Raw genomic sequence first — 24,998 nt, 5'->3', positions numbered from 1 at the left:
ACTCAAATACGATGACAATCCGCCAAAAGTATCGATTCATCGGTAACAGCTTACAAATTGTTAGGATGATGGTATATTTAAACGACCTAGCCTTGGTCACACTGAAATGGACACCAAAACACAAGATTCGGAATTTGTGGACATTCATCCAAGAAATAGTTATTTAAGGTAATTCCTGACTGAAATATCATTACCTTAGCTTCAAATCAAGTCATTTCAGTGCCCAGCAGCTCATTGCTCATCGTCACACTGAGTTCGAACCTCCGAGTGGAGGTCTAAAACGCACTCAAAATGAGGGAACTGCATCGGAACTTGAGGAGCTTAAACGGGCACAGGGTTAGAATTTGTTATAAATAGTATAAATCTATATATAAGTAAATGCTGATTACATTTTAGAATATTTGCGAGCTCAGTTGTCAGTGCCGCGAATAGAGAGACTTGGAGGAAGGGCCCTTGCCATTTGGAACGCGGAGCAACAAGTGGCGGAAGTCATACGCAAAGATGGCAAATTCGAAAATTTCGGGTACAGTGAGCAGGGAAAGCTCTACCTGGAGTACTATGAGGCAATGTTCCTACTAGAAGTTGTAAGATATAAAATCGCGCTTCAAAACTCCAAATCAGATACATAATAGAACCTACTTTTCAGGGACGTTTACAACTGGAGTACTGCGGTTCGGTAGTTTCAATCGAGCAAGCTTATGTGCTCCTACTGGGCGAGCTGGAAAGCGAAAGGTACTCAAACTACCTAGTTTACTCGGCTTTATCCAGATCCGGCTATATAGTCGTTAAGCATGTGCGTCCTCAAGAGATTCCACAAGAAGTCACAAGTGCAGATTGCATTTGGGCACTGCTAAGCGAAAAAGTGGCAGATCAACCCGTACCTGATCATATTAAAAATTCCCCATTTTACCATATCGCAGAAAAGCGTATGGAAGATGTGAAAGAACGCATAACATCTCAAAAGACAGAAGACCCTAATATCGTGGTAGAGCGCATTGACTTGCAATTCGGACAACGAAAACGTATGGCTGACGAAAGACCCATCAAAGAACCTGCGAGTAAAAAAGAAAAGTTGTCCACACAGGGTCGAAGTCTCGTGGATCAACTAAAATCCGAATTTACCTATGCCAAATTCGAAGATATCTTCGAAAAGTTTGAAATGGTGCAACTTAAAACCCAGGATTATACCAAAGAAGAGTTAGATACTCCCTCTGCCCTGAAAATAATCTTTGATCTACATCTGCACAACAAGGGTTTCAAGAAAAGTGCACCCACAACGCCGAACTTTAATGTAATCATACTTTCATCACAGGCGACGTTTCCCACCCACGACGAAATCGCCAAGATTAAACATCAAAGTCTTCACACCGCACCACTACTCGTCATATCCGTAAGCGAATCCAAGCAGATACAGGCCTTTCTGTACTATATTAGTTGATGATTGGCCATGCTGCGGATGTGCCACCTCAATAAATTGTACGTGTTAGTAATTTAAAAGCTCGAAAAGTTTATTTTATTTACCAGGCATTGTTTATAAAGAATGCAGGCACGAGAATGCCTAAAAGAACAAGCAAAACTTGTCAAAATATCCAAATTCTTGACGAAACCATTTGTTTTTATTTTGATATTCAGGCATTGTTTTTTGCAAATATTTGTGTTCAGCTATGGTAGACTGTTCGTAATACTCTACAGTATAATTCTAATGCATGTATGTTACAGGAGGCTCCTATGGTGTGGATAATGGGCGGTCCGGGCAGCGGCAAAGGAACTCAGGCGCAGAAGATTGAGAAGCAGTATGGCTTCAAGCATATCGATCCCGCCGCATTGATCGAAACGGAGGTATTAAAAAACTTCACATCTTTAGGGATATTTGCTTATAACTACTAAATGCAGATAGCATCGAAAAGCGCTGCTGGCAATAGCTTCGCAGAACTTGTATCAGCAGGATCTCCAATTCCCTTACCACAGATTGTACCGCTGATTGAAAAACAATTGATGAGCCATCGAGGTGCCCTCAAGGGCTTCGTCATTGATGGGTAAGTCAAGCCAGTATTTAGATACACAATCTAAATGTACATCTTTTCAGATACCCCGCCGATTTGAAGGAGGCTGAAATATTGGAGAATGGATTCGGCACGCCGCAATTGATTATTGCGCTGGATTTGGATCAGGAAGCCGGAAGTACACGCAGCTCATCCAGTCCCACTGCACGTCCTAGTCTACCAATGTACATAGAAAGTTCTAAAGCGGTGTTGAAAAAATACTCGCAGAACACTTTGAAAATCGATGCTACCCAAGAGCCGGACGTAATGTTTCAGGAAATCAAGTTAAATATGGATAAGATCGTTCAGGGCCAGCAACGAGTGGAAATAGCACGCTAGAGCATTAGATACTTTACTTATAAGAAAGGGTGCTAATATCTCTTATACAAGCTGCATCAAAATGAAATCAAATACATAGTCATCGTCAAAAGAAGTATCACGGTAACCACCTAGTAAACCTGCAGATGACATTAATCAGAACTTTATGTATTACGATGGATCGAATTTGAGTTTGATCATGACAATATGTATTGATGGTCCGGAGTCCACCACCTACGATATTGTACTCAAAATTTGAATCGAAAAGTTCGGGTTACAGGCGGAACGGCCAAAACAAAAGCACTGGTAGTCGAAAAGCTTTGGAGCAAAGCTCGCGTGTCTATGCGCAGTGAAACCGTTAGCCGAATCGGATCGAATCGAAACGAAACGAATCGGAATCACTCACTCAGTCACTCTCAACTCACGCAGCACAAAGGGTGGGTGGCAAATCGTCGAGCGGAGCAGTCGAAGAATCTGGGCGAGAATCGACCGACCAAGTGGCGCTAAGGAGAGGCTACCAAGGCTAAAAAGGCTAAGAAGGCTAGGAAGGCTAGTAAGGCATCCGGCTACCAAACCACCGAATTTCTCGCGATTTCTTCAGCCAAAGGCCCGCAGCAGCGACGTGTATATCTAGTATACATCATCATCATGGTGAGTGTGTTCAGTGCGGGCGCAGTGATTTGTGTTTTCGTTTGTGCTTAATGCCCAATTTATTTTTATTTGTTTGTAACCCACACACCCCAAATGTTTCACTTTCATTTAAATCGGCCTTGCACTCCAACTGCGAAAGTGAAGCCATGGCTTGAAATTGGGAATTGGGGATTCAGAGCGGGGTTCCATCGACCTTGAGCCACTTGCATTGCACTTGACCTCGCAGCCCAGCGATGCAATCAAGAAACTTTGGGGGTCCCACAAGCTCACTTACTCAGCTTTTGGGGGCCGAGAAATGGGGGATGAGCATGAGAAGCCTCCGGTCGGTCAGCTGTTCCATGTTTACTGCTCCGGTATAAATAGAGCCTCTCCTAATGCCAACGATTACGAATCTGTGAAATTCCCTGCCAGAACACACAAAAAAAAAGACAAATTAGCATCCGAAAGAGACAAACAAAAATAAAAACCGAAATTTCACATTCCAAGCTCGAACGAATTTTGACGTCAAAATCCCGATTTGAATATATTTATGACCAGTGGTTCGGCACACAGGAATTTCTGGCGGGGCTTGATTCATTATCAAGTCCCCAGCCTCGTCGCCAAAAAGCAGTTTAAATGTGTTTATTGGCGCTACTCGAACTAGACAGTCATGCCGGTTTTCAGTCTTGGTCGCGTCGCATTATTAAATTGTCAAAACAAAGCAAAAAATATACAAAAAACCCCATATGAAAGATCAAGAGGCGGGTTCCATAAAAATTCCTCCAAGTTAGCTGGATAGTTTTTTAGTTCCGTTTGAGCGCAAAGCATGTGTGAAGTTCTTGCTAGAATGGTATACTTAAGGTTAGTGCTGCACTCAAAGTCATTAAACAAAATAAAAATGAATAAGATAAAAGATATATCAAAATCATAAGCTGAGTTTCACAAAAATCCACGTGAGTTAGCTGTATAGATTTTTGGTTTCACTTTAATAAAATATTTTCTATAATTACATTTGGGTACTTGGGAACCTCAACACTTGTTAAATCACCATGTAAAGGTTAGTTCTGAATTATTAACCACAGGGAATCCTTGGAAATGACATTGAAAAGTCACTGAACCACACCATCTATATACGTTTAAAGAGAAATTACGTAAATGAGCTTGAAAATCATAAATTCTCACACGCAACAATATAAATGCGTGGAAATGTGCCATAGGAAAAGTCGGTGAAAAACAACGTCTGAGCAAATGAAAAGCACCGAGTTTATGCTCTGAGGAAAATCAAAAAAAAAATCTATAGGTGCCAGCAAACAACCTGGGCATTATCATGCTGTCCGAATTCGAATTCATTCATTTTCTAGATTCTATTTTCATTTTTTTTTTTTTTACCCTATTTTTCGACGGGTGCGACAATGCGGAACAGGCGAAAATCGGCGGGGCCTTCAAAAAAACAAAATACTATATCAAAAGCTGATCTGCACACACGCTATATCTATATGGTCACGGGCCGCCAACGGGAGCGATGCCTTTGTTTATACTAATCTAGATTTTTGTTGATGAGATCGAGCCATTATCAATAACATTTGTGTGAATGGAGTAGAGGTGCCAATTGCCCCAAATTACCCAAAAATGATTCGAAATTAAAATGATATGTGTGACGCAGTGGTTGCCGTTCAAGATCAATGTCAAGGGGCCAATGTAATATTTATAACCTACATATAAGTTGCCATTTCTGTAGTAAGAACACTATTCTGTGCTGGCAAAGTGCCCAAAACTACTAATAACTACATACATGAATACATGCGAGTATTAACCAAAGCCAAGTGCAACTCGGATGTAGTTCAATAACACTATAAGTCGGAGATATCTAACCATCCTCACCAACTGTCTCGATTGTGTAGTTGTTTATGTGTCACCAAAAGGTTATGAAGAAGGAGGCCGAGGAGAAGCTCAAAGCCGAGGAGCTCCGTAGGGCACGAGCCGCTGTAAGTATCTGGATCCCATCTGGATCGGATCCGAATCAATGGGCACTATATCCTACCTCTAGGATTAGTAGTATGGCATGTTATCTGTCTGTGGCCGCCGCTTCACCAAAAACAAACGTTTGTTTAGATCTGAGAATATGAAACCCCTAAAAACCCTCTTTTGAAACCCCATCCAGGCATCTTAATCCAACTAAGCTTGCGTACGTGTTACCACTAAACCAGCTAATTTTAGATGTTTCTGTGCATCCGTGTTGTGTGCCTGCTAACCCACATCTTGTCCTTACAGGCTGAAATCCCCATCATCTGGATCTTGGGCGGACCCGGGTGCGGCAAGGGCACTCAGTGCGCCAAAATCGTGGAAAAATACGGATTCACACATCTGAGCAGCGGCGATTTGCTGCGCAATGAGGTAATTTGGGCGGAAATACTGGAATAGTCGCTGCTATCTGCTGCTTGCAGATGGCAAGGGTGTATTGCGATTCTGGAAAATGATTATATTTGGATCGGCACATTCACTGCCCCATTTGTTATTGCCCCAAACATTGCGATGCGTAATTAAACTATTCAGATAATTACACGTTCGTGTATTGATCTTCGCATTCAAAGAAGCTTTGAACTTCAATTGCTTGGGATAATTACCATATTAATATATTTATATAGTTCTGATTTACTTTTATTTCACACATTTCTAATGTTTCTTCTTGTTGCAGGTGGCTTCTGGATCGGACAAGGGTCGTCAGCTGCAGGCGGTCATGGCCAGCGGTGGCCTGGTGTCCAATGACGAGGTGCTGTCCCTGCTGAACGACGCCATCTCGCGGGCCAAGGGCAGCTCGAAGGGATTCCTCATCGATGGTTATCCGCGTGAGAAGAACCAGGGCATTGAGTTCGAGCTGCGCGTTGCTCCCGCCGATCTGGCGCTGTACTTCGAGTGCTCCGAGGACACGATGGTGCAGCGCATCATGGCACGTGCCGCTGCTTCGTCTGTGAAACGGGACGATGACAACGAGAAGACCATTAGGGCTCGCCTCCTGACCTTCAGGCAGAACACCAATGCTATCCTGGAATGCTACGAGCCCAAGACCCTGACGGTTAGTGCCATATCATACTATCAATGTGAAAAAGTCCCCCATATAATTAGCAACTGTTCCATTTTAATCACAGATCAATGCCGAGCGTGACGTGGACGATATATTTCTGGAAGTCGTCCAGGCCATTGACTGTGTGCTGAAGAAGAAGCAGCAGAACGCCGCCCAGTGCTAGTGGAATGCTCATCCACTTGGAAACCGGTACCAAAGTCAACATTTTTAGTGCACTTTTTAGCGCGAATCACACAATCTCAGAGCTGAGCACAAATGAAAGCGAAACACCAAATAAATTAGTCTAAATCTATATTATGTTACCCATATTTAATGGCATTATTCTTCAATCCATTGCAAGCAATAATTGATCTAGTGCTTTAAATAAATTTACACATACAAATGGAATGTTTAGCTATAACTTTTGTACCCTGCGATCGTTTTGCCCGAGAGATCATGAAATGTTGATAATTAATTGAGTAATGACTGTAATTTGATAGCTAGCATTTTCCCAGCTATTCTATAAAATGCTAATCCCAACTAGGCACGATTTAGGGCTTTAATTTTGCTAATTATTCATAAACTAATTGAATGATCCAAGGGCGCGTGTGCTCGAAAGAAAAACATTCGAAAACATTTGCCTTGAATGCTGTGAGTGCCACGTGATTTATTATCGAAAACTACCAAAGCATTTTGTTCACTGAACCAGTTTGCTATCAGCATTTAAATGTTGTGGGAGTCCAGTAGAACAAATTTAGCCTCGTATCTAAAATACCTTACTAAATATCTCATTTACATGGGGATTTTCGTGGTGAACGAATGCTGATTAATTACTGCTCTATAAGGAGTTTATATACTCGTATGCTTATAAGACTCGTCCACTTACTTATTTATGGTTAAACGACGAAGAAGAATTTTATTGTGGCACTTTCCAAATGCTGTGAATATATCTTGGCTAAACATTAACAAGTTGCACCCGATAAACTGCTCGAGTCATAATAAATTATATGGCTTTGCTAGCGAATTTAAATCAGAGCGAGTCTTCGGATTAATTGATCAACTGCCTCAAGAGCCATTGAAATCCGTTGGGGATTCGTTGCTGAGCCCAGTTAAATCAGAAGTATTTTGGGCCATAAGATGATATCGATTTGTGATAAATCCGCCATCGAAAGAAATCTTCTTCCACCGAAAGAGTGCGTCACGAACTTCGGTTTGAACGCAAAATAGAACTGACACAATTCGAACAAATGAAAATCTTGTTAATATCGGACAGCTCCTCTCCAGTCTCGAAACTGGTAGTAATAGAATCGTCCATTCGTCACGGAACTAAATACCAGACGTCATCATCCACCTGGAGTGGGTTCAAGTCCTTGAAGATCGAGTCGAGTGTAAAGTCAACAGCGAAATATTATGTAAAGTAAGTGGTTTTTGGCTATCGGTAGATGCTTGGTAGATAATTGTGCGGATCGTAAATTATGTAAAGATCTCTTTTTGGAGGAAGGGGCTCAGAAAACCCCAAGATAGAAAACGAAACAGTTAAGCGCTCAGAAATTATCACTTTTATCGGTCGAGATCTCATCTCAGATCCCTCCGAAATGCGGGAATTCCAATTCCACAAAAAATCAGCATGACTAAACAGATAGAAAAGCCGAATCAGGTTTCATTTGTGTTTGATTTTTGTTTTTTGTGTTTATTTTTTTCATATACAATTTCTTTATATTTTGCAACATTTGTTGCTCTCTTTTTTCTCTTTTTGTTTGCGGCTTGATTTGCATCTGCGCTATCCGCTATCACTCTTACGGCTAAAATAAATATGGATGTTTAAATAGTTAAAGCTATAAACAATGTACAGATTTCCATGGGAGCTACGATATCACAAGATTGGAGAATTTCTTTAAAAAACATAAAGCTATAAAGATTCAGTCAGTGGTGGGATGAACCCCAGGGAGTCATCCTATATGAGATTGTTATCACTGTACTGATGGGTATGGGAATGGGCATAGTGATGTTGCTGTTGGGGTCGCTGGTACTGCTGATGTGCCGGGCTATGGCCACCGATCTTGCTCTCGATCCAGTCCAGGTAGTGCGTCACGCGGGTGAATCCTCCGGGAATGTTGGTCTCGCATCCGTCGGCGGGTCCGAAACTGGTTATGCCCACCACCAACTGAGTGTCCTTCAATACGAGCGGACCGCCAGAGTCACCAGTGCACACCGTCTCATCCTTCAGACCCTTGGCACAGATCACACCCGCCGTGACCACATCGTACTCCTGGGCGCATTCCGCATTCGAGATCACCTTCAGCTCGGTGTACTGCATCAGGTCCGAGTTGGTCATCTCCACCATGGCGCCCCATCCACTGGCCACCACGCTCATGCCCGCGAACTGGTCATGTCGATATCTGCTGGGCAGCGAGGCGGGCTGAATCCGTGACGTGAACTCCACATCCTGCGGCAGCTTGACCAAGGCAATGTCATTGGCCGCCGTCTCCGGATTGAATCGCTCGTGCACGATGAACTTGTTGGAACGCAGCACCAGTCCGCCCGACTGATCCACATCCTCCACACTCTTGGTGCCCAGGTACACATCGTAGTGGGTCACGCCCATGGTGCAGTGGCCAGCTGTTAGGATCCAGCGCCTGTCCAGCAGAGTGCCGCCACACAGGATGCGTTTGCGCCACAGCTGCTTGCCGATGAGCATCACCTGGTAGGGGAACTTCTCGATCCTGCCGTACTTCGACTGTCCCACGGCGTAGCTCTCCGTGGGTGTGGGTTTCCACATTAGCAACATGATCACTACCAATCCCAGCAGATGGGCAATGCTGTTGTGCATCATTTTGTTTTCTGTTCTCGTAACTTTACTGCACTTGTGTTCTCACTGAATTTGTCTTGAAATTTCGTCTTTTCGGGTTTTTTATATTTATATATTTTTATTTATCTCTGCGTTTTTTCTCTGGGTTCTGCGCGCTTTGAATGTTCGCTTCAATCTAAATCCATTCTGATGGAGCCGTGATATTTTATACCTCGTCGCTCGCGCTCACCGAAAATATACATATTTCGCCGGCTATCTCCGCCGCTCCGCTCCGAACTGGACGGATCAGATCGGTCGGTGGATGCTTCTCCAGTAGCCTGTTGTTATGACAGCGAGCTGGTCGTAAAATCTCGTTTAAACCGCTGGCTGGGATGGAGTCTCCGTATCTCAGATTTTCATTTGGCGCTCCTAGCTGGAGCAAAGTTCAAATTTTAGATGGGAAACGGAAGTGGAATTGGGTTATTCTGATTGCGTCTATCCCGAAAAATCAGATTAAGTCAGGTATAATTTATACCTTTATTTCAGCACCTCGGAGAGGCTTCTTCGAATTTCATATTTTTTCAGACGAGAGAAAATCGAGATAAAAGCCAAGTTGGCAGAGAATAGAACAGGTACCACCTTTCGGTGGGCTGAGTTCTGGGGTGACAGATACGAATTTAATTATGTATAAACTATAATGGAATTCTCACTAAAAAGACTCGTTTTGCGTTTTCCTCTTGGCTTTGGCAATTCAGCAACTCAGCTGAAAATGCTTCATTCAACTGGAAAGATGGAATTTTTTTGGGTTTATGAAAGTTGCTTTTGCGCATCTCCAACTCCAATCTCCATCTCCATTGGCATTTTCGTGATCCGTAAACAACGGGGGACTCCGAAATATTTATTTTCTGATTCAGTGGCGCCATAAGAGTTCGTCTCAAATAAGTTATTCATTTACGCCTCAAAGTCCAAAAATTGTTGCTAATTCCAAGCGATGCTTTTTGGCCAAATTTCGGGAGAACGGCGATGAATCAAGTTTGTTGATTCTTTATAATAAACAAAATTAATATGTAGATTACGCTCCAGATCAAAATCACAACAATGCTGACTCAATCAATTTTATTGTTCTAAGGTTTTCTTAGCATTTTCCTGTTTTCTTTTCGATCTGCGCAAAATCTTCGTAAATTCCAATGGAAACAAATATTTGAAATTGGGAGTTAATTTGCTTGGCGCCAGTGGTTTTTGTGGCTGTTAATGAAAACACCGGAGATTAGCGATCGCCTTAATTTTATTTACTTGATTAGCAGCCGAATTGTAAAAACAACCTGCAAATGGCGCTGTTTTTTTTAACGGAATGTAGTACGTCAATGGATTGTTAATATAAAGTAATAGAACAAATTTATAACTCTGTAGAGCATTCTAAAGTCGGGGATTTTTAGACACTCACTAAGTAATGTTTGCATTACTCATTGGCAAGTTCAAGTTTATAAATATGCAAACACTAATAAAATTAATTGGACTTGAAGGTGCGAAACACTTGCTACTTGCGGCGTTATATTCCTTGATTCTGATTCGGATCATCCCTTAAAAAAAGGAAAAGACTAACACGTGTAGGACATATAATGTATATAAGTATAGCTTCCCGTTCTGGGAGGTGTCTTTTATTGATGGACAGGCTAATCCACCAATTAGTTTTCAGCACATCGTCAAAGTTTATAGAACAGGTTCGAATAAAACTTTACTTTCTGGCTTTTTGGGGCCAATTTGAGTTTTTAGTGCCACCCGACGACCGAATGCATATTTCATTTTTCTTCAAATGCTTTGCATAAATTAACCCAAGAAGCGGCGGGATTTATTGCAGAATTAAAAATTAAATTACGCGACCGGGAATCCGAGTTGTAAACTGATGCAAATTAGGGCCCGGGAAGACCGAAAAGCAAATGTGTTTTGTGTATAAAGAAAGAGGTGATGTTTTTATCAAAAAGTTCAGCGGCTTTCATCGCTGGCGCCACAAATGTTGCTTACCTTGCCCGAGAAAGTAGCTGACCTTGACGGAATTCCCATTCGGAGATTCGGGGAGATATCATAGGTAGAAAGCCGAGTTTTTGGATCGATCTGGTGTCTAAGTGGGCGCATGTAGAGTGCATTGACCAATATTCCTGGCTGCCGTATTGAAATGGGCACATCAAATCGGCCGTTGACGTCAGCTAACACCATTTGTTTCGTTTTCAAAAAATAATTAATGTATAAACCCCAGGCCGAATGAGCTTTTAATATGCAACGGCGTAGAACCAGTAGTCGCCATACCACTTTTCGCCCGGCAGTAAAAGTTCCACTCCCCCGTCGATTCCATTTCCTCCGGAGGGCTACCTACGGATCTTTTGGGACCAGGTCCAGAGAGTTTTGGCCAAACTAGATCCGGTTGGACCGAATTTAATTTGGAGAAGCGTGGTGAAGAGAACACCCCGCGACATGGCAAACAAAAATGAGATGGCAAGATGGCAAGAAAGAAGAAAGAGCCGCTTAGAAGAAATTTATGGCTCTTGGGGATTTCCCAAAAATGCCCAAAATACTGGGCCACAAAAACAAGCTCCCATGACGCGGAGCTGTGTAGCAAACAAAATTTGCTAAAATTCATCAAAGGCATTTATCATTAGTCGGGTGAAAAAAGAAAGAAAGATGATCGTTTGATCATTTGATCGCTTGATCGCTCGATAGCCGTTACTCAAATTGAAAGAAACTTTTTGGCGCCAGTAATCCAGACTGTAAAATATCTATACATTGGTGTATCTATCTATATCCGACCACAGTGGAATTCCCAGAAAAAACACGTGCGAAATGCCAATCCGAATGGTCCAATAAAAACCTAAGAAAGTCGTCAAAAAACAAATGGTCTTTGGGTCTCGTTTCGAGTTGGCATAATACGTCAAGTTGTCAAATTAAATTTGCATGCCATTAATATGCTGCCAAATGAAGCGCAGCTCCAGTCGCCTAACAAACTTGATATGTTTTGCCCACAGATAAGGAATTGATTAAGCCGGAAAACCGCATTTCAAACGCCCAACGTGAAGTTCTTAAATTCTGGGCTTTAATGGGAATCGGGGAATTTTTGATGTTTTTTTTAAGGGGGGCTGTGTCTAGTATGTGAATTATGCTGCGACAACTTGAACAGCTTTGTGGCGCCAAAATAATTAATTTTAAATCGACTGTCTCGACATTAATAAGCCATAGGTATTTGCATATAAATTAGAACGATTAGAACGGCCGAGAACAACAGGCTGAAAAATGTGTATCAACAACACACATTAGAATTCGTATTAAGTTAATACGTGACTTCTGTATTAATCTTAATATTTAATAGGAAAGTCTATTTAATTAAATGTTAAATTTCATTTTAATAGTTTAACATTAGGTGTAACATCGACTAGGTCAATCTTAATCTAGAAGACAGAGCATTGTATTTATTGTATTTCGTATTCATCGAGATGGAATTTTTGCTGAACCCATAGCAACGTAGAATTTATATGGTAAATAAAGCTCAGGTAAATTATGTTATGTTTGATTGGTAAACAACGGAAACCTGATGTTGATAGCCATTTAATTTGAAGCTGCCTATTATTGTTTTCCAATCATAAGTGGGCAATCAGCATTTGTTTATAGGCAAACATGGCACAGTGGTTCCCCCAGAGGCCAAAATTCAAAAAATATGAACCAGAATAGATTTGCGCAAAAAGTAAACAAATCATCTCTAAAATGTCCAGACAATACAAGACAAAACCGGTTTTTTCTAGAAAGCTAACGGGACTTTCTAAAAATAGAATTGAAGTCGCAAGCACAAGCTCATTTGCGAAGCGTAGTTGGACGAATTGCATTCTTCTTAATAACAGAGCGAACTTCAAAAAGGTAAAGCGTCAGTAATACTTATCTGATTGATATAATTTAAAATGCAGTTTAAATTTGAAGGTATTTACTTTTATAAATTCATTATGTTAAGTTAATTTCATTGATTTAACACTTTTTTTGTAATTATATTTGATTTAACCTTTTTTGTGTATTTTGTGAACGTCTTTTTCATGTTTACGTAAAGTTTTAGTTGTGTCCCGCCGATACCCCGAAATAAATGTTTATGTCATTGTATTAAAGAGTTTCTTGAGGTAATAAAACTCTTCGAGAATTTTGCGGAAAGTTGCGGATGTGCTTGTTATCGTTAATATACTAACCCAATCTCTTATTTTTTCAAAGTCAAATTTGCCAACGAAGTCTCTGTTTTGCCTTTTTATTGTGCTGTCTGTGTGATTTTGTCTTTCGTGTATGTGTAAAATTTTCAATGCTCATTTAATTAATTATTTTGTCATTTTTTCTGTGTAAATTTGACTTGGCTTAAGACGGCGATTTGTATCAGTGTGTGTTTGAACGCCATCACATTTTTAATTTATGGTGCACAAAAAAGGGTATCTATACAGAAAAAATACAAGAAATTATCACTGCTGTACGAGATGAAATTAAGACTAAAGGCTACATAGTTGAATTGACCGAACATATGCAATGTATTCCAAACCTTTGTAAACAAATTGCTGATTATTGGACACGCTATGATCGAAAGAAATCGTCAGTACTCAAATATAAGTCTGATTGGCTGAATCAAAACGAATCAATTCCAGTGAAAAACATCTCTAAAAAATATCAGCAAAGGGTACAAAGTCCACATCGTGGACGTCAAAAACTTGATTTTGAGGAATCCTCGGCGAGAACAAAGCGACGGCGTATAGCTCATCTGGCCGAATTAGACGAATCTGCTATTTCTTCGTTACGCACTGAATGTGAAATGAAAAATATATTGCCAGCAGATCCCGATGAGGTAATTTCGCTATTAATGGAGACCGCTATGTCTAAAAACCAATATTTGCTTATCAGAAACTTCGTGAACAGCAAAATATCCTTTGATTTTTTTCCATGCTATAAACGTCTGATATTACAGGAATAGATGAAAACTTGATCCATCGTTGTGCCACTATACTTCAAGCTATTGCATCGGGCTACAAAATTAATGCCAAGAAATTTAATGAATACGCTTTAGAAACTGCCAAGCAACTGACAAAAAAATATTCATGGTACTATTTGCCGGCTACAGTTCACAAGGTATTAATTCATGGATCTGCAATTATAGAACATGCAATTATATCAATTGGAGAGCTTTCCGAGGAAGCTGCGGAATCAAACAACAAAGAAATTAAAAAATGTAGACTTTATCACAGCCGGAAAATGTCACGGATTATTACAAACACCGACATTTTGAATGCACTCCTTCTACGCTCCGATCCGTTTATAACCGGACAGAGGGACCTTGAGAAAAAGGATAAGTCAACTTTGCTTGAATCTGTTTATAGTTTGCTAGAGGAAACATTGTAAAATTAATAATAAAGTATTAAATTAATTTCTAATATGCATTTTTATATTTTTCATTAGTTTTTTCCAAACAACAAAAATAAAGAAGAAGAGAATAGAGAGAAGAATAAGACTCCATAAAGTATATATATTTGTCTGCCTGCCCATTTGTCAAAAATATACACGAATTAACCTGGTTTTATTTGCTAAAAAAAATTATTGCCTACTTATAGGTGCTTGAAAAGGGGTTTTTTTGCATTTTGGTGGGGAAGGGGGCTCCAATCCTAACAATTTTTACACCATGCTTACTGAAGCACTATTGGATCCCTGAGGTTAAATTTGAGGTTTCTAACTGCACTGGAAGTATTTATGGCCGCGTCTCCATACAAGAGGAACCACAGTGCATGGGTATGAGCACGCTCTCCAACTTTAAAGATCTCTTCAAAATTGACGTCATATTGAAGACTTTTCCATCATCTGATGATTCACGCCAATCCAATTTATTAAGTCAATATTAAACGTCACGGTGGGTTTACAAATTCATATTTTTAGGCGATTAGTCAACTAGTATTTCGACTGTCTGAAAGGTCTCAGACTTTCTTAAAGATCTGCTCTCACTGTGACAATGCAAAAAAAAACAAATATTTAATTAGCGTAATGCCATCGAACTTTATGTGTGATTAAAGCAGAAATTCCGATTTTAGGCCGCATAAGGCTGTCCAGCTTGCAATTAATGAGATTAATCGTAAATAAGCATTTTCGGTAAGCGCTCTCTCTTACTTGTGACATACGATTACTTGAGGCAGACATACGGGAATGATATTTTTCATACGGAAATCAAACTGCAATCACCGGCGAACGATTTTGTTCGGGTAATTGCAATTACAATTGGTTGTATTTCCTCAAAATCGAACGCATTCCGAATGATTGAAAACAGGTTCTTTCTCCCATTCAAAATTAGCGTTACGTTGGCTAACGGTTTAACGTAAACTGAACGTAATACGAATGCTACGTATATGCTTACGTCATTTAGGTATATTTTTCAAATATAGTATAGTAACTTTGGTATATTGCTCAGGAACGGTCACTCTAGATAGCCGGCGTAAACAAAGCGATAAAATTTCGTTAAAATAATAAAATTAGCTAAAAATATGAAACAAAAGGATCTGAAACGTGCTTACAATAATGTCCTAGCACAGGCCATATCCGACTCCCATCAGTACCTATTTGCGGGCAATCTATTTGGCGACATTTTCGTTCTCAGGTGAGAATCCTTGATTTGGCGCAATTTCCTTTCTTATTTTACATATTTATATTTTAAAAGAATAAAAGAACTGGACAAGGGTTCTGAGGAGCCACCTGGCAAACTGAAGATCTTCCCGCAGGGCAGCAATGTGGATATCAATTACCTGGTCTTCCATCGCGATTTCCTGATAGTGGGTGCAGTGGGTCTTATCTACGGATTGAAATGGAACGAGGAGGAGGAGTCCCTGGCCACCAAACGCGCCTGGGAGGTAAAGATACCAATGCAAGTGGATGCCGTCGAGGTGCCGGACGTTAACTCCATGTGGCTGGACTCGGAAAACAGTATCCTCTACGCTGGCTGCGGCGACGGAGTGATCCTGCAAGTGAGTTTGGAGGATGGACGCATTCAGCGCGAGTACCGCGGTCACACCGACTACGTGCACAGTGTGGTGGGCAATAGCAACGGACAGATCTTCTCTGGCGCCGAGGATGGCACTGTGCGCGTGTGGAGCACCAAGCAGCAGGAGCACACTGCTATGCTGGAGCCTTACAAGAACCCAAATCTGTTGCGGCCGGATTGGGGCAAATGGATAGGAGCAGTGGCTGTCAACGAGGACTGGCTGCTCTGCGGTGGTGGCCCCAAAGCATCCATTTTCCACCTGCGTTCTCTGGAGTGCACACGTGTCTTTGACTTCCCCGGACGCGTGCATCTGTGTGACTTTGTGGACGACTGTGTCCTAATCGGTGGTGAGCACAATCATGTGCAGTCCTACACTCTAAATGGAGTACTGCAAGCCAATATTCCCGTGGAGCACACTGCCTGCTACTCTGCTGTTTGGCAAACATCGCCCATCAAATTAATGTCCATTGCGGGTTTCAGCAACAAGTTGCACATCCTCAAGGATTTCCGCTTTCTCGACAGCAAGATCGATCTATATGGCAATGTGCAGGGTGAGGAAAATGAACCGGAGGAAGACGACGAACTGATTGAGGAACCTATGACAATTGAGGCGGCATGAAGGTTTAATAAATTGGTTCTTTAATAACATTATTACACTGTTCACATTTCTTGCAAGCATTAAGGCATACATTCTTTAGGGAAACTCAGCATATTGCTCGTTCCTACAATCGTTTCGCGAAATGCGCAGCACTTGGTATTCTGCGCTGTTCACATTATTTTGGAACATACACTCTCCAAACTTCAATGTTCCCTCATCGTCAAGTGCGAAATCCGCCAGCATCTTTATAAACTTTTTAGAAATAACTTCTTCGTCCGGACGAATGCCGGTTCGGTATGCAGCTGTATTAAAAATCAAGAAAAAGTCATCTCCATGAACCGTACCTTAAAATATAAGAAAGCTAGAACCTTAAATATTTAAAACGCAAGTATATACGCACCAAAATTGACGTCAGTGCGATTAGAAAGCAATTGACCCACTCCGGAATCGGTAGGATTATCGTAAACAAAAGAATAAACCGGACTGTTGCCATGCTTTCGGTGTAGATCTATTACGTTTGGCACGCTATTCTTGAAAAGAACATCAGTAAACATTCGCTGCACATCCCAATAACTTTCCACACTAAAACGCCGATCTCCCAAATACCGCTGCCTGAGCTCTAATGAAAGATCATCCATATCCTTAATGGTTTTCTTGGAGTTCCGATAGAAAAGCAAGTACGGAGCCCATTCGAACCATCGATCATTGAGTAGGTCAATCCAACTCTCACCGGTAGTTTTGTTTCTTTCCAACAGTTGAGCAGCGTTGTATCCTCCATCTTCAGTGGTGTATGTCACTGTCCAAGGGACTTGGGCAAACTTTCCGCTCCTAATCACTTCCCTTGGATCCTGGATGAGAAAGGCGTCTGGGGCATCTGCCGGCTCCACAACAGGTCCAAAAGCACTGAAGGGCACGTAGGAAAACACAAGGAAGCTTCGAACAGCAGAGACTATTTCACTAGCCGGCTTAGACTTCAAGCAGTCCTTGAGTTCTGCAGAGACATTTGTATGCCCACAACCGACTATCCGACCCAGCTCAAATGCACGTCGTCGTCCACCCTGCTGAATGACCCAAGGATCCAGGGCATTGCCGCTCACCGAAATGGCTCCTTTGGCCAACTGTCTGAGATCCTCATGCAGTAGCTGTAAATGAGCCGAAGCACCGCCTGCCGAGTGACCAATGAGCACAATGTTATCCGGCATGCCGCCAAAGTGGGCAATGTTCTTCTTGATCCATTGTAGAGCCAGTCGCTGATCCTTGAGACCATAGTTACCCGGCAAGTCCCTATCACCGGTGCTCGCAAAGCCCAATGGTCCCACACGATAGCTTATTTTAACCAAAAGCAATTGTCCCTCGCGCATAATGTAGTCGTGTCCATATATGTTTCCACTACCGAACATGAAAGCACCTCCATGCAGGAGCACCACGACAGGAAAGTTGCTGCGACTGGGTGTCTTTGGCTTGTAGATGCTCACCGTTAAGCAATCCTCATTACCCATCAGCTTGTTGTTTTCGTTTCTAAACTGGTTCCACTGTAAGCAGGCTACTGGAGACTGAGTGGCATCGAAAACGCCAGTCCAACGATGACTATACGGCTGAGGTGCCTCAAAACGGAGGGCACCAGTTGGAGGCTCGGCGTAGGGAATGGATTCGTAGCTGTAGTACTGGCCATTATCTTTGCCACGAAGTTTTCCATTGGGGATCTCAACAACCAATGGATCTTCAGCTCCTGAGGCTGCTATCCACAGCAAAGTCAAGCACAACAACCGTTTGGGAATATACATGATCTGGAACTTCACAAAGTACTGAACAAACTGATGCCAAATAAACGTTGATCGTTCTTTATAGCTGCTAACAACGAGACTGCCAAAACCAACAATATAATGATACAAACGCGTTTTGTATATATGTATGTCATTGCCAGCCAGTTAGGAATTAGCAAATAATCAAAAATTACACAGAACGAATAATATTTCATTTTATTCGAGTAACCTACGGAAATTCTACATACTGCTTATTCTCGCATCCATCCTTATGAATGGATAGTAACTCGAATTTCTCACTGCCTACATTATCTTTGAAAACGCATTCGCCGTATTTTAGAACGCCATGATCACTCAAAGCAAAATCTGCCAGCATATTGATGAAATTTCTCGAAATCAACTGCTCATCCGGACGCAATTCCAAATTTCTTACGGCGTTTTCAAATATCAAAAAGTAGTCGTCGCCATGCACAGTTCCTATAAAAGTTATGTTTAGTTAAGTTCAATTAGAAGTACGATATCCTTACCAAAATTTATGTCCTTCCGGTTGGTCAGGGCTTGTGCGATTCCTGTGTCGGCTGGATTGTCATAGACAAAAGCGTAGGCAGGACTTTTGCCATATTTGCGATGCAGATCCAATGAATCCTGCGTGCTGTTCTTGAAGAGAATGTCCGTGAACAGCTGCTGCAAATCCCAATAGCTTTCGATGCCAAATCTCCGATTGCCCAGATATTGCTGCCTAAGTCGCCGTGAGTAATCGTCCATGTCCTTGATGGTCTTCTTCGAGTCGCGGTAGAACAGTAGATATGGTGCCCAGTCAAACCAGCGATCGTTCAGATCCTCGATGACTGTGCCAGATTTGCCATATCTGTTCCATTCCGCCAAAAGTAAGGCGGCATTGTAGCCACCATCCTCTGTGACATAGGTAACAGCCCAGGGAACTTGTCCGAACTTTCCGCTCTTGATAACATCACTGGGTTCCTGGGTGAGAAACGCTTCTGGAGCATCCGATGGCTCCACCACAGGACCAAATGGAGCAAAGGGCACATAGGAAAATATCAGGAAGTTACGGACGGCGCTGACTAAATCACTGGCTGGCTTGGTCTTTAGGCATTTCTTGAGGCTGGCGGAGTCTTCAGCCAATCCACATCCCACAATGCGACCCAGTTCAAAGGCTCGTCCTCGTCCGCCCTCCTGGACAACCCATGGATCCAGAGCATTGCCGCTAAACGAGATCGCCGCCTTGGCCAGTTTGCCGAAATCCTCGCGAAGCATCTGCAGATGGACCGAAGCTCCTCCAGCGGAGTGACCAATCAACACAATGTTCTCCGGCTCTCCTCCAAAGCTGGCTATATTCTGCCTAATCCATTTGAGAGCCAGCCGTTGATCTTTCAGTCCGTAGTTTCCGGGCAGATCCGTATCGCCGGTGCTGGCGAAACCCAATGGCCCCAGGCGATAGCTTATCTTCACCAGTATGAATTTGCCCTCACGCATCACGTTCTCGTGTCCATTCAGCGCTGCTGCACCGAACATAAAGGCTCCTCCGTGAATGTGAGCCACCACCGGATAGCTGCTCCTGCTGCTATTCTTCGGCTTGTAGATGCTGACGGTCAGGCAATCCTCCGCTCCTACCAGTTTGTCATCCCCACTCGTGAACTGATCCCACTGCAGACAGTGCGCCGGCGCTTTGGTGGCATCGAAGATATCCGACCACGTCTGTTTGTAGGGCTCCGGAGCCTCCAGTCGCAGATCGCCAAGGGGCGGTTCGGCGTACGGAATCGATTCGTAGCTGTAGTAGTTTCCATTATCGCGACCACGTAGTTTGCCCTGCGGCAGCTGCACCAACAGGGGGTCATCCGGATCACTCGCGATCGCAGTGAGCCAAAGGCAGCTCAGCACAATGATAAGTCCCACGTAGTTCATGTTGCTCCGCACTCCGGCGAATTCCGACCGCAACTATCTTGAGATGTGGGAACCGCGGCCCCTTTTATTCCGTCAATCGGCTTATCGCCACCTGAACAACCAGTCTCAATTGAGATCTGTGCACGCCATGAGATTAGTTTTCCAATGCCCGGCTTGGAAATGGGAGTAACTCTTGTGTGGACATCCATACATCCATCCAGTTGATAGGCGTGTACGAAATAAAATTATTACACTACGATAGCCGTATACAAATTAGGTTTGTTACATTACGCCTAATCTACTTGACTGCACTTAATCTCTTTTTAAGACATGCATCCCAAGCATTTGCCAATCCCACCTCAGGTGAGACTTCTATTACACAATCGCTTCACGTCAACTTGATTAATTACTTTATATGTATGCATGCAATATTTTTGATTTGATGTTTATACAGATGGACTTGATAATGCACTTAAAACGAAACCGTTTAATAGATAATAATAATTAGATAAACACGTATCGAATTGTTATTTAGTACGATGAAAGATGAAAGGTTTTCCTCGGCAACTTTTAAAATAGTTTTAAGCACTTTTAGAACACAAAATACTCGCATGAATTCTGAACATGTGTAATATTCTGTCTTTTAATCGTATGTGTCCAAATGAGAATGATTAGATCATATTAAGTATACATTTCAGCAATAATACGCACTGTAAAATTCTAAGTACTACAAGTACTAATTTGAATTCCTAGGATTTCAATAAGTTGCCTGCCAAAAAGTATGCACTCCTTTATCAAAACAAAGCCGAATAAATTGTATAAATGATTAGAATTTTCTACTCAAGTTAATCCAGAAAATACTTAGAAATCATTTCCAACCAAATTTGACCAAATCAAGAAAAGATTTTGTTTTTCACTTTACTTGGGTAGATATAGGGATATATATATGGCGCATATACATTACATTATATTACAGATATAAATGTTGTCTTATATATAAAATATAACCATTAGAAAGCTAAAGGTTACTTGTAAGTACGCTTAGAACTCCAGAACCCCTGGTAAGTATTTGTCGATCAAGGTCTGGTAATATGGCCACAAGGCCTCAATATCCGGAACCACCTCGCTCTTGGTGTACAAATCATAGCGACTGCAAGAAGAATTGATTATGTAAGCGGGATATACTATATCACTGTTTAAAATGAACTCACTTGAAGATGAGCACCCACTTCTTGGTCTCCGCATCCTGGGGAGCCTCCAGGTGCTTGTAGTCGCCGCCATTGTGCCAGGGATAAAACGAATGGAACCGAATGATGTTGCATGCCACATGGGGCAGCTTGGTCTTGTTGTGCTTCAGCACGTTATACATGTACTCATCGTGACCCCAGGACATCAGCAAGTTGTCCACGCCGCAGTTCGGCTGATAGATGCCCAGTTCGGTATTGTAGGCGGGATTATCCCCATCGGGATTGCCCTCGAAGCTCTCCTCCCGATAAACAATGCTGTCGCCCCAACGGCAGCCCACGGCGAAGGTGTCGCCCACCACAGCCCACTGCGGTTCGCCGTAGAAGGCCATGATCTTGCCCAGATCGTGGATGAGCGCCGTGAGGTGCAGCCAATCGTGCTCCGGAAACTCGGCGCGTGCCCGCTCGGCGGCCTGGAAGGCGTGGATAATGTTGGGCAGATCCAGGTCGGGATCCGATTCGTCCACCAGATCGTTCAGCTTCTCCAGAGCTTCGCGCACAGTCATCTTAATCGTGTTGAACTTCAGCCAGTGCTCACGACGGCCTAATAATAAAATGGATCTTTTTAGTAAAATGGTTTTTCTATTGAAAATAACATTTATTAAATAGCTGCCATTGGTTACAACCCATTTAGTACTTAGCTGATAAGAAATATATTTCTAAACTTATTTTAATCTTTATGATAGATTATAAAGTGTTTCACTCACCCTTGACGAAATCCACAGTCTGGTTCAGATGCATCTGGCGGTAAGTCTGGCGCACACGTTCCTTCAGGGGATCGGTGGTGTCCACACTGTAGTCCCGGAATTTGGAGGGATTCTTGTCCGCAAATGTGGGCTCAGGGCGCATCAGCTCCGAAGGATCCAAGAGTTGGACATGGTGCTACGGATTAAATTCACAAACGAATGAGCGACTGCAAATTGCTTATCGATGCCGAATTTTATTACCTCCGCAAGGATTCTCATTTTGAGTATTCAATTTGAATAGTAAATATAAAAAGAACTTGAGAAAATATTTTTGGGTAGTAACCGCGCACTTAAGCGAACGAAACACTTTTGAATCGCTGGACGCAGAGGCCTCAGACTTTTATAGTCCGCCGACCATCGGAAATTCACAATCGCATTCCCTATAGTACACTCTCTTCTATTCTAAGTGTACTCGAAAATGATTTATAGTATGTTTCTTATTTTTCAAAACACGAGAGTCGCCTGCGCCGCTTCCCGTGCGGCCTCTCCCAATCATTATCAATATTACGTCGGAAACCGGGCTCAAATGATCTAACTACCATATAACACTTGCTTTTATTACCCCTTATCAGGAGCCTGGAACGCCTACACGACGGCGAACCAACTTATCTCAAACTGCATTACATTCTTGCTCCAGTAATTCATTAAACTGGAAGCTGCACTTGACTGATAACATCGAAGGGGTGCCTTCTGAAAAGTACCACAACGAATCTGCTCCACATCCTACATCTGCATCAAGTGCAAGGCCACGGCATTGAGTTACGAGTTACGAGATTGCAAAGGTCGTTGCACGAGGACTCTTGAATGTATTGCTATAAAATGTGGCAAATGATAAGAATATTAGCGGGCAGTGCGTTTCTATGAGGTTGTTAAAAAATATTTAGGACTTTTTGATTTATATCCTATCATTCTTAGTTTAATCTTCTTAGTTTTCCACCTACTTAATTGAAAGTGAGACCTTAGAATGCCTTATTCTACTCAATCTAATTAACTAGATCTGTTGACTACAATATCAATATTTGAATTGAAAGATAAAGTAAAAATACTAATATATATTCTAGGAAAAACTTGTAGCCAAGGGAATAAAACTCGTATAAAACCTTAAACTGATTCTGATAATACGGAATTATTTCGAGTGGTGTTCATGTGGGTAAGAGTCTATAGTTTACCTTCCCCCTTTTCTGACCTGCTGTTACGCATTTGATTATGACTTTTGCAGATGCCTGAAGTTCGAGTAATCTCGTTTCCCCACTGGATCAAAAGTCACGCCTTAAGCCCCCAAAAAATTCCTCCCATAGATGTTGGTCTAACCTTGAACAACCGCCAGGAAGGCGGACTAATCCATAGCCAAGAGCCAACGCTCCAGATCCAGCGATCATTCGAACGTCTAAAAGTAGCAACAAGTCCCCGCAATCTGGGTACACAGTCATCAAGCTGAAGCTTAATGTGCCATCAAGGGGGGGATTGCCTAAAGAAAAGTTATCAGTCGTCTACATGACGTCGATACGATCCCATCCGATTCGATCCGATCCGGACTCACACACGCCTCAAGTGCGAACTGAACTACAAGCTGAGATTTCACACTGCCCACGAAGGGGCGGACTGATCACGGCTAAACTTAGACGGGGATGGTGATGGTGATTGGGATGGTGTTCCATATAGATGTGGAACGGAGGGGCTTGTTCCAAGTTTCCCGAGGCGCAGTATCGCCGTTCGTCACCATCAAAGGTCAGGTTGTAACGATCGCTGTCAATAAACCTTATCACCTACATAACAGGGGAGCGCTTCAATTCGCTGAGAATATGTATGTTGTACGTGGGGGAAGCTGGGCGGCAATGGAAAAGTTTCATAATATTTTTATTTCTCGCCAATGCTGGTGTCATCAATTGAGTGAAAACGTGCCGGCAAATGCAAATCACGGGCGGAGAGAGTTGAAAGTCAATAAATATTATTTATGGTATTGCTATTTTTGCATTGCATCTAGATAGAACTGCATTGTTCCCGAAGTTATTATACCCGTCACTATCATACCGTAGAGTAAAAGGGTATGCTCGATTTGTTAAAAAGTTTGTAACAAGCAGAAAGAAAGCGTTTCCCACCTCTTAAAGTATATATTTTAAATATTCTTAATCGGGATAATGAGACGAGTCTATTTATTATTTTTGCCTTACACTCCTAATAACTGAGTAACGGGTATCTGATAGTCGAGAAACTCTGGCCATAGCGTTCTGTCTTGTTTTCAATTTAAACCTAATTTCGCAGATCGATCACGTTCATAAACAACAATGATAAGCTCATTAAAAAGCCACAAATTATTCTATAATTAGGCAGGGATCATACGTAAAGTTCGCAGGTTCAAAAGGACAAGGCTATTATGCATTTAATTGACCCGAATGACAAGCAATCCGTTTAAAAAGTATAGAGTGCACTGCCTAAAAGATCCTGACTTTTTCCATCATCTAATGCTCTGTACTGTAGTTCATTTTAGGAAGGCTCCACAGTGCTTACTACGGCCTCCAGTAATTGTGAATAAATCATGTCTACTTTCGCCAGACGAACTCTTCGACTTGAATACAAAAGTTGATATTTCGCTGATAGATTTCGGCACATGCTTGCAATAATTCATTGGTCTTCAGCTGACAGATGGGGTCAATAGGTCATCTGCCGGCACAAGACTCTTAGCCTGATGTGATTATTATGAATAATGCGTCAATTAAATCAAATACACAAGTAATTAAACAAGTCTTTGCTTGTAAAGAAAGTCTGTGAAAACAAGACTTTATCTAAAAATATTTGGCAAATGTTTTAAGGGTGAACTATAATTCTAAACCTTGCCGAAAAGTATACTTTATTTAGTTGTAGCTTGCGATTTCAAAAAA

General features: G+C 42.0%; 7 protein-coding genes across 11 annotated transcripts; 3 read left to right on the top strand and 4 right to left on the bottom strand.

Moving 5' to 3' along the window:
• The first annotated feature begins 69 nt into the window (after positions 1-69).
• Positions 70-2,475, top strand: LOC6533863 (adenylate kinase isoenzyme 1). 4 transcript variants are annotated; one of them, XM_039373987.1, is made up of 7 exons: positions 72-168; positions 221-336; positions 397-584; positions 647-1,390; positions 1,720-1,839; positions 1,894-2,036; positions 2,087-2,475. In XM_039373987.1, exons 1-7 carry the CDS (start codon positions 107-109, stop codon positions 2,379-2,381), a joined length of 1,668 nt encoding a protein of 555 aa, XP_039229921.1. In that variant the 5' UTR covers positions 72-106; the 3' UTR covers positions 2,382-2,475. The 4 variants fall into 4 exon arrangements, with proteins under 4 accessions (XP_002094563.2, XP_039229921.1, XP_039229922.1 ...); XM_002094527.3 differs by lacking the exons at positions 1,894-2,036; positions 2,087-2,475 and having other exon boundaries at positions 70-168; positions 647-1,476; XM_039373988.1 differs by lacking the exons at positions 72-168; positions 221-336; positions 397-584 and having other exon boundaries at positions 1,335-1,476.
• Positions 2,476-2,572: 97 nt separating this feature from the next.
• On the top strand, positions 2,573-6,380 carry LOC6533862 (adenylate kinase isoenzyme 1). Of its 2 annotated transcripts, XM_002094526.4 has the most exons (5): positions 2,573-3,011; positions 4,892-4,975; positions 5,262-5,384; positions 5,686-6,063; positions 6,137-6,380. In XM_002094526.4, exons 1-5 carry the CDS (start codon positions 3,009-3,011, stop codon positions 6,233-6,235), a joined length of 687 nt encoding a protein of 228 aa, XP_002094562.2. In that variant the 5' UTR covers positions 2,573-3,008; the 3' UTR covers positions 6,236-6,380. The 2 variants fall into 2 exon arrangements, with proteins under 2 accessions (XP_002094562.2, XP_015050291.1); XM_015194805.3 differs by lacking the exon at positions 4,892-4,975 and having other exon boundaries at positions 2,581-3,011.
• A 1,377-nt stretch (positions 6,381-7,757) lies between these two features.
• On the bottom strand, positions 7,758-9,039 carry LOC6533861 (collagenase). The gene has a single exon (XM_002094525.3). The coding sequence runs from the start codon at positions 8,882-8,884 to the stop codon at positions 8,006-8,008; it is 879 nt and encodes a 292-aa protein (XP_002094561.1). The 5' UTR covers positions 8,885-9,039; the 3' UTR covers positions 7,758-8,005.
• A 6,252-nt stretch (positions 9,040-15,291) lies between these two features.
• Positions 15,292-16,517, top strand: LOC6533860 (THO complex subunit 6). The gene is made up of 2 exons (XM_002094524.3): positions 15,292-15,485; positions 15,546-16,517. Exons 1-2 carry the CDS (start codon positions 15,373-15,375, stop codon positions 16,483-16,485), a joined length of 1,053 nt encoding a protein of 350 aa, XP_002094560.1. The 5' UTR covers positions 15,292-15,372; the 3' UTR covers positions 16,486-16,517.
• Positions 16,485-18,307, bottom strand: LOC6533859 (esterase P). The gene is made up of 2 exons (XM_002094523.4): positions 16,865-18,307; positions 16,485-16,808 (listed from the first exon to the last, which is right to left on the bottom strand). The coding sequence occupies exons 1-2, from the start codon at positions 18,246-18,248 to the stop codon at positions 16,561-16,563; spliced, it is 1,632 nt and encodes a 543-aa protein (XP_002094559.1). The 5' UTR covers positions 18,249-18,307; the 3' UTR covers positions 16,485-16,560.
• A 110-nt stretch (positions 18,308-18,417) lies between these two features.
• On the bottom strand, positions 18,418-20,208 carry LOC6533858 (esterase 6). Its single transcript, XM_002094522.3, has 2 exons — positions 18,755-20,208; positions 18,418-18,704 (listed from the first exon to the last, which is right to left on the bottom strand). The coding sequence occupies exons 1-2, from the start codon at positions 20,148-20,150 to the stop codon at positions 18,457-18,459; spliced, it is 1,644 nt and encodes a 547-aa protein (XP_002094558.1). The 5' UTR covers positions 20,151-20,208; the 3' UTR covers positions 18,418-18,456.
• Positions 20,209-21,033: 825 nt separating this feature from the next.
• LOC6533857 (inositol oxygenase) lies at positions 21,034-22,459 on the bottom strand. The gene is made up of 4 exons (XM_002094521.3): positions 22,321-22,459; positions 22,081-22,255; positions 21,341-21,917; positions 21,034-21,279 (listed from the first exon to the last, which is right to left on the bottom strand). Exons 1-4 carry the CDS (start codon positions 22,336-22,338, stop codon positions 21,171-21,173), a joined length of 879 nt encoding a protein of 292 aa, XP_002094557.1. The 5' UTR covers positions 22,339-22,459; the 3' UTR covers positions 21,034-21,170.
• Positions 22,460-24,998: the final 2,539 nt, after the last annotated feature.

The sequence above is a fragment of the Drosophila yakuba genome, chromosome 3L (assembly GCF_016746365.2).
Source record: "Drosophila yakuba strain Tai18E2 chromosome 3L, Prin_Dyak_Tai18E2_2.1, whole genome shotgun sequence".
Classification (NCBI taxonomy): domain Eukaryota; kingdom Metazoa; phylum Arthropoda; class Insecta; order Diptera; family Drosophilidae; genus Drosophila; species Drosophila yakuba.
This window is presented reverse-complemented; position numbering and strand designations above follow the sequence as displayed.